Source organism: Pygocentrus nattereri, chromosome 27 (genome assembly GCF_015220715.1).
Source record: "Pygocentrus nattereri isolate fPygNat1 chromosome 27, fPygNat1.pri, whole genome shotgun sequence".
Taxonomy (NCBI): Eukaryota; Metazoa; Chordata; class Actinopteri; order Characiformes; family Serrasalmidae; genus Pygocentrus; species Pygocentrus nattereri.
The window spans coordinates 23,641,493-23,658,937 of record NC_051237.1 but is presented as its reverse complement, the minus strand read 5'-3'; the positions used below and the strand labels follow the sequence as shown (position 1 = coordinate 23,658,937).

Sequence of the window (17,445 nt, the reverse complement as noted above, 5' to 3'; positions counted from 1 at the left end):
TCAGAAGGCTTTGCCCACATAGTTTACATTAAATAGCTTGCCCCACATGTTCACCAACAAGCCCAGCTCCTCATCACCTGTTGAGGGGTATCAAAGGTTTCAGGGTGAGTGCCAGTTCTTTTTAGATCGTTGCAATGTTTCATTCCACTGTGAATGGCTTTTGTAGCTTCTTTAATATGATAATCTGTTTTAGGTGGACAGACTACAAGAGGTCTATTCAGGTGGGACCTCACCTGGGACCTCTACCAGTTTGCCCTTGACCCTCTGAAGGAGGAAAAGGAGAATCCCACATAATCTTTAGAGAGACAGCATCACTCCAGTTCCAGTCCTTGTGTTTTCAAGCAGGTTGCTTGACAGATGCTCCTATCCTCCCTCTTGTGCCTGCAGGCCCAGCCGCTCTTTTCTTTCTCAAGGCCTAGATGCTCCTGTCCATCTAGCTGTAGCTAAAGGCCCACATTTTCCTGTCCTTCGTATGGCTGAAGGCCCAGTCAATGTTTTCCTGCCTGTGGCTCAAATCTGTATTATACTGTAATAATTTTGGCTTTTTTGTTATTTGTAACATTACAACCTGTATTTAAATGTTTTTTTTATCTGAATTGTATGTGATGCATCTGCACAAAATAGTCTAAATTGGTGAAAAATAAATAAATTTATAAAAATTATATATATATATATATATATATATATATATATATAATCAATCTTTGGAAATAAAAAACTGAAAATTGGCATGTGCACTTGTATTCACCCCCTTTGCTATGAAGCCCCTAAAAAGTTCTGGTGCAAACAATTACCTTCAGAAGTCACATGCTTAGTGAAATGAAGTCCACCTGTGTGCAATCTAAGTGTCACATGATCTGTCAGTATATACATACCTTTTCTGAAAGGCCCCAAAGGCTGCATCACCATTAAGCAAGCAGCACCACTAACCAAACAACACCATGAAGACCAAGGAGATCTCCAAACAAGTTAGGGACAAAGTTGCTGAGAAGTACAAGTCAGGGTTGAGTTATAAAAAAATATCCAAATCTCTGATGATCCACCGCAGCACCATCAAATCCATTATCATCAAATGTAAAAAACATGATACCACAGCAAACCTGCCAAGAGTGGGCTGCCCACCAAAACTCTCAGACCGGGCAAGGAGGGCATTAATCAGAGAGGCAGCACAGAGACCAAAGGTAACCCTGGCCATAACACAGGGATATTCTTGAGCTAAACCTGTTTTGGTCTGTCAGTGATTTGAGACTGGGATGGAGATTCACCTTCTAATAGGACAATGACCCAAAGCATACTGCTAAACAACACTTGAGTGGTTTAAGGGGAAATGTGTAAATGTGTTGGAATGGCCTAGTCAAAGCCCAGACCTTAATCCAATTGAGAATCTGTTGTCAGACTTGAAGATTGCTGTTCACCAGCAGAAACCACCTTGAAGGAGCTGGAGCAGTTTTGCCTTGAGGAATGGGCAAAAAATCCCAGTGGCAAAACGTGGCAAGCTCATAGAGACTTATCCAAAGCGACTTGCAGCTGTAATTGCCGCAAAAGGTGGCTCTACAAAGTACTGATTTTAGGGGGGTGAATAGTTATGAACACTGAAGTTTTCTGTTATTTTGTCCTATTTGTTGTTTGCATCACAATAAAAACATTTTCAAAGTTATAGGCATGTTCTGTAAATGAAATGATGCTAAACCTCAAATAATCCATTTTAATTCCAGGTTGAGGTAGCAAAACGAAAAATGCCAAGGGGGTGAATACTTTCGCAAGGCACTGTATCCTCATTCTGTTCCAGCTTTGTCTTCCTTTCAGTGACCACCTCCTCAAGTCCAGTTCAGCTGGTTTCTGTGTCTGTCCTGGCAGGCTCAGACTGTATCACTGGCCCTTTTAAGGTAGAACTCAGGTAGGAGTTTGTTTTTCCTTAAGGCTTTAGGTGGACTCGGATATAGATTTTTGTTACTCTATATATATATGCAGTAGAACTCGGGTATGAATGTGTCTATCATGGTAAAGTGAAGTAGAACTGGATTGGATATTTATATTATTGTAAAAGTGTGGTAGGGGACCATTTTCCATTCTTGTTTGAATGTGTATTACTGTCAACATGGAGTAGAATTCATATATGAATGCGTGTTAGTGTATGATTGAGGTAGAACTCAGTTTAGGGATATGCATCATGCTCCCCTCCAGCTACCAAGCCAAACAGGACTCCCATAATGCTGCAGACGCCTGCCTACAAGACTCATACATGTCAGAAGGCAATTCAATACCTAGGGTGTCCAATTGGCTTGACTGTCTTTGGACTGTGTGAGGAACCCGGATAACCAGGAGAATATACATTCAACCAGCCAGTTTATTAGGTTCAATTGCTTGTTAACACAAATAGCTAATCAGCCAATCACATGGCCGCAACTCAATGCATTTAGGTATGTAGAGGTGGTCAAGACAACTTGCTGAAGTGCAGACCGAGCATCAGAACGGGGAAGAAAGGGGATTTAAGTGACTTTGAATGAGGTGTGGTTATTGGCGCCAGACGGGCTGGTCTGAGTATTTCAGAAACTGCTGATCTACTGGGATTTTCACGCACAGCCATCTCTAGGGTTTACAGAGAACGGTCCAAAAAAGAGAAAATAGCCAGTGAGTGGCAGTTGTGTGGACAAAAATGCCTTGTTGATGTGAGAGGTCAGAGGAGAATGGGCAGACTGGTTCCAGATGATAGAAAGGCAACAGAAACTCAAATAACCAACCAAAATCTCTGAGGAATGTTTCCAACACATAGTTGAAAGTCTGCCACGAAGAATTAAGGCAGTTCTGAAAGCAAAAGGGGGTCCAACCTTTTACGAGCAAGGTGCACCTAATAGTGTGTGTGTGTGTGTGTGTGTGTGTATGTGTGTATATATATATATATATATATATATATATATATATATATATATAATTTGAAAAATGTCAATATATGTAGTAGATATTGCAGTTTACAAGCATTATTGTTTAACTGTAGCAATAGAAAAAAGAAAAAAGGTGGGCTCGGCTAGAGATGTCAGTCAGTAAATAATGAGACGTAACTGTGAGGCCATTTTTCACACCACAGCGTGACTGTCAGACCACAGTTCATCATTAATTCTATTTTCCAATATATGATCTCTGATTGAAGCAGAATGTTACTGTGACCAGCACCACATCTAACAGACAAATCTAAAGTGTTAGAGATTTATGGTTTACTTCATGGGAACTAATGGATAATTCTTCTGATGTTACGTACTTGTTCATGAATGGTCATGTAGAACTGCAGAATTACAGATATTTTTATTTTATAACTACTCTTGCAGTTTATCTCTTGATTACTTTCTCTAATTCTGTTTGTCATTTTTGTCATTTACACAAACAACTGCCAGTTGTTTGGAACAACTGCCATTTATCCTAAACTGCTGAGTGATTTTCTGTCTGAAAGACCAGTTACTTCTTACTCAGCCTGTCTGTTTCAGGGCTTTTGTATTTACACATGTAGCTTCAGAATTTGGAGTGTTTGCAGTTATGGCCTTTGACAGATATGTGTCCATATGTAAACCATTACAATATGCAACTCTTGTTAATATATTAACTGTGAAAAAGCTCTTATTTTTCTGTTGGTTGGTGTACACAGATTAAACACCTGTAAACAGGGTGGAAGAGATGAGACACGAGGCAGTATGACTTGTGTGTGCAACAGCTTCTCAAATCTGAGTTGCGAGCAGCAGTAATTACCCAACGCCACAGCACACCCTACAGGGCATCTCTGCAACAGCAATATCGTTTGAGCTATACCAGCAGAAGTTCATAATTTAGTAACACGAAATATACAAAAACAATCACAAATGTGACCAACACTTTGTGGGTGTCACACCTTCCTTTATTACTGGCATATCAGTAATCGTAACAATCCGACTTCAACTGTGTAAATTTAAATTAAACAGAATATACTGTAATAATTCCGCAATTGCTAAATTAAGCTGTGGGGACATCTCTGCTAGCAATTAATTTGCACTGTTTGGTTTAATTCTTCTGCTGTTTCCACCAGTGATGTTCATAATCTACTCATATGCTCAAATACTTGATGTCTGAGTTCAAGAGTTCAGATGAAAAGCTCTGCAGACCTGCTTCCCACACCTTTTCATTTTCATCAGTTTCACGTTTACCTCCTGCTTTGAAGTGATCAACAGCAGATTTGAAGGAAATGAACCTCATATCTTTTCTGTGATGGTGTCAGTGGAATATTTGATCATTCTTCCTCTTATGAATGCTATCATGTATGGTTTAAATTACAAGAGATTTCTAGTAGAGTCAAGAAAATGATGTGGAAAAGAAGAACTTTTTAAAATTTTTTGTTAAACCTTAACATGGCTATTTTTATTCTGTATGCCATGAAAAAATATCTATCAACATACACTATTAGTTTTCAATGCAGTTGTACTGTGTGTATGTGTGTGTGTGTGTGTGTGTATGTGTATGTGTGTATATATATATATATATATATATATATATATATATATATATATATATATATATATATATATATACTGTTCATGATTTTGTTTTTGAGATTTTAATTGTTTCTTTTATTTCAAAAGGGCATGAGGTCAACCACATTACTCAGAGGTCAGATCAGACTATAAAATACTGGATAACGAAAAACAAATTTAACCTGTAAACTAAACTGTCATACAGTAAGATATCCCTCCTTGTTCAAAATCATTGTAGTGAACTTACTTTATCCAAAACATTCAAGTTTACAGTATTAGGTTTTGTGTATTTTAAAGTAAACTACTTACATATGATGCCCCTCCAAGATTTATTATAAACTGGATATTACATTTTAAAGAGCAAAAACATTTTAATTTTTTTACTGATGTGCATGCATTACTAACACAGTAATGGACATCCATACTTGAACTCTAACACAATACCATAACATATGTTATGCATAGCATAAGATTCAAGAGTGTTATTGTCATATACACAGCAGAACAGGCAGTTACACTGAACAATGAATTTCTTACTTTGCTGTTCCTCCATTCACCTAATATAATCTTAGAAGAAAATAGAAAAAAAATAGACAATATAAGAATAACACTAAAATGATCGTAAAAACAGTTTTATGTGCAAAATTGAAAGAAAAATGTAAGTTACATGTGCAAGTATGTAGAGCAACTGTTCATAAAGTGCATGTTGCAAGTGACCTATGTAAACAATAGCGTTCTGTGCAGTAACAGATGTAAACAGTAACCTTCTGACAACAGCAGCACAGTGTATGTAGGGAGCAGTTATTGAGTGCAAGGTTAGTGAGTGAGGCCAGATAAGCAGGAAATAAGGAATAAGCCATAGGCAGGAAAGGGGACTAGGCCTTCAGCCACAAGGAGAAGGACAGGAGAGACTAGGCCTAACAAAACAAGAAGGAGGACAGCAGTGTCTGAGCCTTCAACTACAGACAGAAAGACAGGAACATCAAGGCCTTAAGCTGCAGGCAAAAGGACATAAGTAACTAAGCCTTCAGCCACAGGTAGGAGGACAGGAGTAACTAGACCTAAAACTACAAGCAGGAGGATAGAAATGACCGGGCCTTTAGCTACAGACAGAAGGACAAGAGTTTCTAGGCCTTCACCACAGGCAGGAGGAAAAGAGTAACTGGGCCTTCGGCCACAGTTTTTGTGATTCTTCTTCTCCTCCAGGCAAAGTGAGTCAAAGGCAAACTGGCAGATGTTCCAGAACCTGGCCAGTAAGTGAGCAGCAGTACCCTAAAAAAGCTTGTTTTAGTCTGCCCAGTTTAAGACAGGTGCTCTTGTCAAAGAAGGTACAAATGCCACTCATAGTGCACCACCCACTGTGATGTGCTAAATAGAACTGCCACTCACTCACAAATTATCACCTTGCTGGTGCTCTGTCAAACTTCTTGGAAAGGACAAGCGGTGAGGAACTGGGCTTGGTGGAGCATACTATTCAATGCAAATTTAAATGGTCCAGCTTTTTATTATGAATGTGGCTTGTAGCCAGGCTTCATGTATGGAATGGCTTTACTGGTGGAAATCTAAGAATCAAATCCATTATAGCCAGTGGTCAAAAAACAAGCAGTCATCAACATGGATGAAATGGCATCTCTCAGCAGTTCAAGAACCAAATTGTCCCAGTCTTGCAGAGATGCAAAGAACTATTATGCCCAGGAAATGGACAATTTCAGGATACCAGAGACACAAGGCATATATAGAAGGGCATTCAGGCCAACACTGACTACAAAGTGACAGCACATGCTTGTGATAGTGATGCCTCGCTCTTAGATGCACTGAATGATTTTTAAGAGAGTTTGATGCACAGAACCACCAGCCAATAAAGTAGAACTCCTTCACGTACTTGGTCTATCCTTAGTAAACCTTGAAATTTCTCTTTCCAGAATTGACCATCACAAGACTGCTGGACCTGATAACAGGCCTTGATGGGTGCTCAGGGGATGTCCTAACCAGCTCTCACATATGACAACAGACACCTTCAGCATTGTTGGGAGCCTGGCACTACTTCAAAACGGTCATCATTAATCACTTTGAGCTGTTGATAGTGAAACACATACAGAGCAATTCATTCCACCTTGGATCCATTTCACTACACATTTCACCCTAACCATTTTGCAGAGGATACCATATCTTCTGCCACTCACCTCTCACTCACACACTTCAATGGAGAAGACAATTTTTTTACCTATATCATATTCTACCTCTAATTAATGTGCAATATCTGCTGCTGACAGAATGGTACAAGTGCAATACATATACTAGTTCTGTGCAATATCTGCAATTATTACTGCGCAATATCTAGTTATTACCTGCTCAGAATTGTGCAATATCCATACAACTGCATGTGCAAACTGTAAATTTGTATAGTATCTTAATTCTATCTTTATTTTTTATATTTTTCTAACAGATGTCTTGTTTTATTTATTTATATAGTATATCATAGTTTGTATTTTGTATGATGCACATCTTTTGTCTGCTTACTGTGTGTTCTGCTGTAACAATGCAAATTTCCCCCAGTGGAATGATAAAAGTCTATCTTATCTTATCTTATCTTATTGATTATTAGTTGCTGAAAACCTTTGAAACAATTTTCCAGAGTTAACCCTCAGAAGGCTGCTGGACCTGAGCACAGGTCTGGATGGATGCTCAGAGAATATCTTGACCAGCTTTTAGATTTAATAACAAGATTTCTTCAACATTGCTGCGGGTCAGGCCATTGCTCTAGACTACGGCAAAACAACTAAAATCATCTCTTTGCTGTGCTGAAATCTACTGTGTATTGCTTCAGTGATTACTGAAAAAAAAAACACTTAATCATGTCATCATTAAGTGCTTTGAGCAGTTGGTAATGAAACACATATAGAGCAGTCTTCATTCCACTTTGGATCCATTTCACTTTGTCACGCAAACCAGTATGCACTTGAACAGAAAAGACAATTATGTTCTGAATGCTGTTCATACAGTTTAGATCAGCATTGAACACAATCACAGCAACATATTGGAAAGCTGAGCTTATTCGGCCTGAACATTTCCCTCTGCCACTGGAGCCTGGACTTCCTGACAGGGACACCTCATTCTGTCATGATAGGCAAGACAACCTTTATCACCACTATGCTGAATACCAGCTATTTACACTGCTGACTTATGAAAGTAGTGCAACACAGAGCTCAAATTATATCCTGATGTTAGCTGGTGATGCTACAGTGGTGGGTCTTGCTAGTTGTAATAATGTGTCAGCATACAAAGAGGAAAAGGTGCAGCTTGCAGACTGGTGCAGACACAGTATCCTACCTCTTCATTTTGATTTGTGAATGCAGACCATGCCTTGGTAAGTGAGATAATGAGGAGGGTAACTCTGAGGAATTTTGGGCTAGAGTTTGGTATGGCTTCTGCGGGGCACAAGAAGGCTGACCTACCCCCCCATTAAAGATCAATTGCAGGTGTGGACAAGGTGGAGGAGAAAATTGAGGAGGTGGGGTGCGAAATTCTTCACGAGCAGGAGGAGTGAAGGACTGGTATTCATAGGAAGCTAGAATTAAGCAGGAGGAGTTTAGGCGTGGTCTATCCTCGAACTTCAATTATGTCGTAACTCCATTTTGTGAATGCAGAACACGCCTTGGTAAGTTAAATAATGAGATGAGTGGAACTCTGAGGGATTTTGGGCTAGAGTTCAGTATGGCTTCTGCAGGTCGTGGGAAAGCCGACCCCCAAAAATTCCAGATTAGATGGAGGCCAGCTGTACGTGCACTTGGCAGAGATCCTGGACTTGTGTTCGTATATAGCCATGGTAAGCTTGTGAAGACCGTCGTCTGAGTAGTTGAACCACATGGATGGGGAGTCCCAGGCAAGTAACAGAGGAAGCTGCCCCAGTTCTGAAGGAATGAGCAGAAAATCATTCTGAAGGGTAACTGGATAATGAAAGAACTAGGAGTAAGAGTTTGTGGAACCAATGACGGGAGACCATGGAGCCAGTTTCTGTGATAAAGAGTGGGTCTGATTGCTGGGCATTTTGAGAGAGCCTGAGTTGGAGTAGCTGTGCCAAAGGTTCATATGGACTGAGGTACAGCTTAATTTTAAACAAGTACAAAGGAATTCTTTTTACCAAATTCGTTTGTTTTGCTGTGTTTGATTATTATAGATCATAGTATCTGAGTTAAACATAGTTAAGTCTGATAGGCACAGATGTAGATTGGGGTTGAAAGTTTTGGTTTGAGCTGTGTATTCTGAACATCTCAGGAATCCGAAGAAAGCGAGGAGAAAAAGGGTTTCTAACGTAATGGATAGTTCTTTGGGGAAGAGACCAGCATAGAGTCTGAATGCAGTGGTGAAGGAGATCAGAGGTTAAGGGCAGTTGATGTGGTGGAAGGCAAGAAATTTCTGAAAATGAAAATGAGTCAGCAATAGCATTCAAACGGCCTAGGATGTGAATGGCTCGAAGAATAAACTGATATTGGATTGAGTGCCAAGTAAGGCGATGTAGGAATGGCATGAGTTTTAGGGAATTAGAACGACCTTTGTTGATTATATGTACAACTGCAGAATTGTTGGAGTGGATGAGAATCACTCATCCTGTCCATTCAGGTCCCCAAAAGAGTGCAGCAATGATGAGAGGGTAGAGTTCCCACAAGGTGGAGGATTCACCTGATTTAAGGGAAAGCAAAGCATACTCCGGATGCCAAGGAGAAAAGAATCAGCAGCCACCATAGAAGCTGCCAAAGCCTATTGAGGGAGCCACATCATTGAATAGCTGCAGATTTTCAGGAACTAGCATAGCGTCTTCATAGAAGAAAGAGATGCCATTCCAGTGTTGAAGGAGAAAGAGCCAGAAGTGAAGTTCTGAGATACATGCATCATCCAAGGAGAGGTGGTGTTGGAGTGAAGAAACTGAAAAGGCAATGCTGAGGAGGTGGGAGATAAATGAATGTCCTTGAGATATTATGTGAATTGCATAATTAATATGTCCAAGAAGAGAGAAGCTGGAGCTTTGTACATCGAGGCTGCAGCACAAAGTCTGACAAGGCAGTACTAATGCGATCCAGCTTATCGGGTGAAAAGGAAGCCTGGAATAAGACAGAGTCTAGCTGAATGCCAAGGAGCTCAAGAGACGTTGATGGACCCAATGTCTTCTCGGGAGAGAGGGGGACACCGAGCCACTGAAAAGCAGACCATACGCAGGTGGGGAGGAAGGGGAGACTACCATGAGGAAGTCATCGAGGAGGTGGAGCATGTAGGGTAGCATGCAAACATTGAGCAAGATCCAACACAAGGCTTCAGCCAAGGTGCCAAAAATCTTGGGGCTTCTCTTGCAGCTGAAGGTGAGACGGACTGCAAAGCAGTTGCAGATGCCAAAAATCAGGGTGCAGAGGGAGGATCTTAAAACCTGAGATGATGTCAGCCTTGGTGAGCCAAGCTCCAAGACCAGCCTGCTTGATGAGCGATGCAGGCTGTTGATGGATGGTTCCGAAGAGCCATGAGGTGCAGACAAATTGATGATGAGGTGTTCTTGCCAGAGTATTTGAGTGGCAACACTGCTAGGATTGACGTGATGGGTAGAGAATGGAGAAGAAGAGAATGGGCCGATCTTGAAACCCTCCTAACCTTCTTTGGCCAAAAGGGAAGATATGACATCAGGCTCGGACAGAGCGGATAGTAGGTTGCGACGTGAAAGTGAAGAAGCAGAAAGCATGGCGAGTCCCAGAGAAAAGCCAAAGATAAGGCCATCCAGCAGATAAGTGATCAAGGAATGATCTGGATGAAAGGTGAAGTCAGCAGTGAGTGCAGGGACATTGACAGGAGTAGAAAGATGGGCCCAAACATAGGAGGGTGAAGGGGACATCTAGACCTAGAATGGGCTTGGCCACAATGTGAGCAGACATGGATTAACTTGCATGAAGAAGAAAAACATCCAGCAGAGTTGAAAATGTTATAGACTATCCTGCCCCCAAGGAAAAGATGTGTCGGCCAAGAACAAACAATGGTAATCATAGAAACATGACCCTCTGAAACGAACGGCGAGGTCCAATGTGATGGAAAGATAATCATCCAGCTCCTGATGCCTAGATGAGAAGGCTGAACATTGAGGTTGACAGAAAAGATGAGGGCAAACTGAGGCATGGTGAGGACCTTGGACGTGCAAGTTTCGGCAGACTTTAGGGTAAGAGAAACATTGCCGGTGTCAATGGTGTGGGGAGCACCAGAAGCAGCAGAGGGGTGAAGTAATGAGGGGAGACTGACTTCTGTACCTTGGGGGATCCCCACAAGCTGGGCAGAAGAATCAAGAGGAGGATTGAAGAGGCGGGCATCTCCAGGTGGGACAGCAGGAGGGGCAGTGTAGAGGGGAAAATGAGGAGTCAGTGAGGAGGGGCCACAGCTGAGCCGACAATGCCTGCAACTTGAGACCCAGAATGGGATGGGAAAACGAGGCTTGAAGGGCAAGCAGGGAATGGCAGGAAAGACTGAGGAAATGGGCATGAAGAAAAGGGGAGGGGCTGGGATGATGAGGGAATAGGGAGGGATAATAAGGGGAGGGGTTTGGATGATGAGGAAATAGGGAGGGATGATAAGGGGAGGGGTTGGGATGATGAGGGAACTGGAAGGGATGATAAGGGGAGGGATTGGGATGATGAAGGGAGGGGTTGGGATGACAAAAAAGGAAGCTGAGAAGAAGGAAGAGACATAGCCACAGGTCGGGGAGACAAAGCCTGGGAAAAAATAGGGGGAGAGGGAGAGTCATGAGAAAATGGAAGCAAGGCATGTAACAAGGACAATAACAGGTTAGGCTGGGCCAGCAACCGAGACGAGCTGCCTGGGAGTGGGACTTGGACATCCAGCAGAGGGCGGCACTTGTGTTGAGGAGGCGTCCAGAGAGTTGGTGACATCATCACGCGCCATGGCAGTATGGAAGGTGACGTGATTGGGCTGCACCAGAGCAGCGAAAGGCAGGCACTGTTTAGCCCCGAGAGACTCCACATGCAGGGAGAAAAGCATTGCCTTAGGCGCCGCACGGGCAAAAAGAAAGTGCCAGTCCCAAAGGACCTTCTGCAGTTTAGCTACGGTCCAATCGGAGATAGACAGAGGTTTTGATTTGGAGCAGGAAGTGTATGGAAGCACCGGAGCTGGGGGAGGTGCAGGAATTCCCGGCTCTTGAAGGCCGCAACGGAGCAGTGGATCAGGGGACGAACGCCTCCTCCTTCAGGAGCTGCTGTGCGCCGAACGAGAGCTGCTGTAGTGAAATGAGAAGCCAGAGTAAGCCGAGGCAGCAGGCATGTCAGGAACCGCGATGATGGACTCGAGCCTGGGTGCATGATGCGCGGATCTCTGGGAGGAAGGATGCCAGTTTTCTCCAAAGAGATCATTGTTGGAAGCGACAATATTGAGGTCCATGACGAGATGAGATGATATGAGATAATAGCGGATAAGTAGCATGAAGCTGGGTTGGTACGAAATTCATGAGTAAGAGTGAAGGACTGGTATTTATAGGAAGCTAGAATTAAGTAGGAGGAGTTTATGGCATGGTGTTTCATCAAACTTCAGTTATGTCATAACTCCATTAAGATGAAAGAGATAATTGTTAACTTCATGAGAACTAGCTGTGATAACTTTCCACTGCACATCAATGGCTCACCTATGAACAGATGCGAAAGTTCCAAGTTCCTTTGTTTGCACAATGTCAAATGGACAAGAATCCCAATTAGCAACTTCACTTCAGACATGAAATGAGCAAACTTTCCCATTTCCATCCTCATCACATTCCACAGGAGGACAGCAGAAATCATCCTGTCCAAGTGTCTCATTGTCTGGAATGGGAACTGTCCCAGGTCAAACCACAAGAACCTGTAGCATATTGTGAGAAAAGCTCTGAAAACTAACAAGGTGATTTTACTCAAAATTGACACCACTTACCTCAGGCACAGCATACACAATGTCTGACAGCATTGTGGACAACCCCTCCTACCCATCTCAGGGACTCTTCACCCTCCTGCTACCTGGCAGAGCAATCATTCCCCCACTTCAAAACACTGCAACTGCTTCTTCCCCTAAGAGATCAGATTACTTAATGCACTATCCCCAACATCAAGCTTTAATTTAGATCCATTTCAACAGCTACATGGACTAATTAGACAAGCAGTAGCAGCAACAAACTGAAGAGCTGAAAGGCTCAACAGAAAAAGGACTAAAAAGTCTAGTTTTGAAGCCACTGTAACATGGCAAGCTTGTTTTTTTCTTTAGTTGTTTTCATGTGGTGTGAAAATAATAATAAAAAAAAAACCTGGCCGCTGCACTCATTCCTTCTGCCTCCTTTGTCCATTCTGGGGCTGGGGTAGCACATGGCTCGCTACAGGAACATAAAACATAAAACAAAAATTTGTTTGTAGACAGAAAAAAAAGAGCTAAATCAAACTTTAACCAAGATCAAGGACAGGAAGTTCAGCAGAGAAAAGGGAAATTATATCTGATTATAGTAATCAAAGATTCTGTTTTTTATAAACACACATATATATATATATATATATATATATATACACACACACACACACACACACACACACACATATATATATATTAATAAGAAATGTCAAACATTTTAACCACATAATCCACTGGAGATTTGCAGTTTATTAGCGTTCTTTAACTGTTGCTATAGGAACAAAAATGGGCTGGGCTGGAGATGAGTCCCTATGTAAACAGACGTCACTTTTTCAGAAAGTACAAATAAACACAAACATATTTTCCTCACCACAGCCTGGCTGTAAGGCACCAGATCATCATTGCTTATGATTTCTAGTACGTGAATGCCTGATTAAAGTGCCTGAAATGTTACTGTGACCTGCACCACATCTTACAGACAAACTTCATGGGAATTCATGGATAATTCTTCTGCCGTTATATACTTATTTATGGATGGGCATGTTGAACTGCACAAGTACAGATATTTTTATTTTATAAGTACTCTTACAGTTTATCTCTTGATTATTTTTTCTAATTCTGTTGTCATTTTTGTCATTTACACAAACAAATGTCTCCATGAGCCGATGTACATTTTCATTGCTGCTTTACTTTTCAATTCTCTTTTTGGAACATCAGCACTTTATCCTAAACTGCTGAGTGATTTTCTGTCTGAAAGACCAGTTATTTCTTACTCAGCCTGTCTGCTTCAGGCCTTTTCTATTTACACATATGGAGCTTCAGAGTTCACACTGTTATCAGTTATGGCCTTTGACAGATATGTGTCAATATGTAAACCATTACAATATGCAACCCTTGTTAAAATGTCCACTGTTAAAAAGCTCTTATTTTTCTGTTGGTTTTTTCCTGCTTGTGAAATTGGAATATTAATAATACTAACATACCAACTTCAGCTGTGTAAATTTAATTTAGACAGAATTTACTGTAATGATTATTCAATTGCAAAGCTGAGCTGTGGAGACACATCTGTTAGCAGTTCTTATGGACTGTTTGGTTTAATTCTTACTGTATTTCCACCACTGTTCTTCATAATTTACTCATATGTTCAAATTTTTGAAATCTGTTTTAAGAATTCCAAAGAGTTCAGAAGAAAAGCTCTGCAGACCTGCTTCCCACACCTTTTCATTTTCATCAGTTTTTCTTTTAACTCCTGTTTTGAGGTGATTAACACCAGATTAGAAGGAAATATACCACATATTGTTTCTGTGATGGTATCAATTGAAAATTTGGTCATTCCTCCTCTTATTAATCCTATTATGTATGGTTTAAAACTGCAAGATATTTACAGTAAAATCAAAAAAATGATGTGGAAAAGGAAGACACATATGTCATTTTAATTTTAATTTCCTTTAAACGTTTAAATCATTATTTTATTCTGTATGCCATAAGATTCAAAGAAATGTATTTTTTCCCCATTTTTCTTTCCAAAAGTTTGAACACATTTAAGTTTATATAAGCATACATTACCTCTGCAAACAAACTAATTAAATATATACACTCCCCATTAAAAACAAATAGACTGTCACGCAGAGGCTGTTCCTGACTTTATTTGGACTCAATCAGAAAGCTGTGCAATGTTAACTGTCTAAACAAAAGAGTCAGTGAACTTTGACTATTAACATAGAAGCTTATGTATTAGCCATTCATTAAGCTGCAAACTTCACTGAACTATTCATCATATGAATTACCTGTATACATCATAGAATTCAACATTTAAAGGACATTGTTAGATTGTTTTTGTGATTTTAAATGTTTTCTTTTCAGTTCAGAAAGATCTCAAGGTGAAGTCCACTACATCACTCAAAAGAAAGAACAGAGTGTAAAAACAGGATAACTAAAACCACTTTAAGCTGTAAACAAGAATTTGATAATGTTTTTCATCACTCTGCAGGGTCAGTGAGATGAGCTTTCTTGCCCAAAACTTAATGCTATAAACCTATGACCATATGCCCTTTTGTTTGGGTGTTTTACTGTAGACTAGTTTCTTAGATATGTTCCGGATCCATCACCTGTCCTGAGACTACAACTGTCATGAATTGAATACCAAAATGTAACATAGAAAAATTATTTTCTTTAATTATATGCATATTTATGCACCCTGCAAAGTCACTGTTATAAACATGAATTAAAGACCTTCCTCTCTCCAGAGCTCATAGGGCCTGGCCTACTCATCTCCAGTTCATACAAATGGCTCAGTTTTGGTGCCTACTTATTTTTTGCTGCTTTAAGTAGACCCTTCTGTGTACCAATCTTTATGAGCTGGACAAAAAAATGACTTGCATGTGTCATTCATATGGAATATTTTGTAAAGAGCCCCCTGGCATTGATTATACTGTGAATCCTATCAGTATCAATCAATCAAACAATCAACCTTTATTTAACCTCAGAGAACATTTAAGGGTGACCCTCATTTACAAAGCTGCACCGATTTTGGTTCTGGTGTGCCGTAGACTGGTCGCACTTGTGAGAGCTCTGGGTAAACTCTACAGTTTTCTGTGTTTTATTCTGCTGTTTCTCTGATTCAATATGATTGTCTTGAGCGATGATCAGATGTTCAGAAGAGTTTGTCAAACTTTAATACAAACACACACTCAGACATGAGGTGCTGCACCTTCACAGCTGCCCCTTCACAGCTTCTCTGCCTGTTTGTTTACCAACATGTGCATGCCAGCGGAGCAGTAGGAAGTGCAAGTGGGACAGATGCTCTGGCATATTATGCAGGACAATGAAAATGTTCTTCAACCCTCTGCTCCCTAGTATTCTGGTCACAAATGCTCAAATGCTGGAGAACATAATTGACAAACTGAACACACGGATCAATTTTCAGCACAACATCGAGAGCTGCTGCATTTTAGCACTCACAGAGACTTGGCAACACCAAAAAAAGGCATTACTCTGACCGACTTTTCCATCTACCTTCAGGACATAACTCTGGACTCTGGTAAGGACAGGGGCGGTGGGGTATGTGTCATGGTGAACTCTCGATTAAGAGACCCTTATTAGTCCTGCACTGGGGAAATTTCAACTCCGCATTTAACCCATTCGTGAAGTGAAACACCACATACACACACTAGTGAGCACACACACACTAGGGGGCAGTGAGCACACTTGCCCAGAGCGCCCGGGGTTAGGTGTCTTGTAGGGGTGCACGATATGGACTAGAATTGCGATGTGCGATAACATTGTGAGATATCCCGATATCGATGTGAAACACGATAAATTAAGATTAAAATACAGAAATGTAGTGTCTCTCTGAACAGCAGCACGTTAATTTGTTTTGTTTTTTACTGTGTAATGAATCCAGAATAATTCCAAATATTTTGCAGGTTTATTCAACAATAGATGAAATCTAAAATTAGTTAACATGTGTACAAGTAATAATAGTGCAAACATTTTGTGCGGTGCAAGGCTGTTCTCTCAACATTTAGTAATAATAAATAATAATAAAACAAATGAATAAATACATAAGGAAATAATAGAAAAATAAGGTTAAAAAATAAATGAAATAAAATACAAACAAAAGCTCTCTTTTCTGGTAATAGCACAAACTTATTATAGCTAGAGCTCAGCATCACAGAAGCAACATAGCCAACATAAAAGCACAAAAACTTGCAGTTTTTTCTAAAAGTTAGGTATCTGTAAAATGCTGTTTGTCCGTACAACCTTAAAAAAGACATTAAAAGTATTTATTTAAAGTTGATTAAACACAGTTCAATCTTGTTACCACATTAAGTAATTTTTTAGGTTGAACGGACAAACCATTGTTTACAGTGTAGAACTCTACAGTCAGAAAATATTTAACAATTAAAGCCAAAAACTTGCCAACAGACTGCAAATAAGCTCAGCGATCCATTTTCATTTTTTCTACTAATTCTCCTGACTTCTACCTAGTCTTTATATTTTACATTTAGTCACGCATTCGACTTTTCAGTTCAAAGTCCTGGTTATTGAAGTGAACTGTCAAGCTCATGTATGGCTCCATTGTTCTGCTGGACCACAGATCCGTTGTACACGCAAAGAATCCAATTTGCTTCAGTTCGGACTGTACACTTCTAACACATTGAGCATACATCTCTGGTACGGCAACATGGGAGAAATGCCTTCGTGATGGAATCTTGTACCGTTTATCCACCTTGTTTAGTAAGTGCACAAAGCCCTCTTTGCTAACCGTTTTAAATGGCACCATATCTTTAGCCAAGTAGTATGTGATGGCATCGGTTATTTCTTTGTGACGCCGTGAGCCCAGGTCATATGGAGTTACACTTTCGAACATTTGAGCGAGGGATTTTTCTTTTACACCTGGAGCTGCATCGTGACAAGAGGTAGATCTAACCGTGCTTTCAGACTTTTTTGCTGAACACTCCTCATACAGTTGTTTGTGGTTGTGTTTTAAGTGATGGTAATGGTTTGTCATGTTCCCTGTGACTGTAGCCACAATAGCTCGACA

At 40.5% G+C, this 17,445-nt stretch overlaps 1 protein-coding gene and 1 pseudogene across 1 annotated transcript; one reads left to right on the top strand and one right to left on the bottom strand.

Annotated features, from left to right (window-relative positions):
- LOC119262594 lies at positions 1 to 11,519 on the bottom strand (annotated as a pseudogene).
- Positions 11,520 to 13,396: 1,877 nt separating this feature from the next.
- On the top strand, positions 13,397 to 14,335 carry LOC108438422 (olfactory receptor 142-like). The gene has a single exon (XM_017716214.2). It carries the CDS (start codon positions 13,397 to 13,399, stop codon positions 14,333 to 14,335), a length of 939 nt encoding a protein of 312 aa, XP_017571703.1.
- Positions 14,336 to 17,445: the final 3,110 nt, after the last annotated feature.

Coding starts and splice junctions, on each gene's coding strand:
- LOC108438422 (XM_017716214.2), top strand. CDS start 13,397: ATGGATAATTCTTCTGCCGTTATATACTTATTTATGGATGGGCATGTT.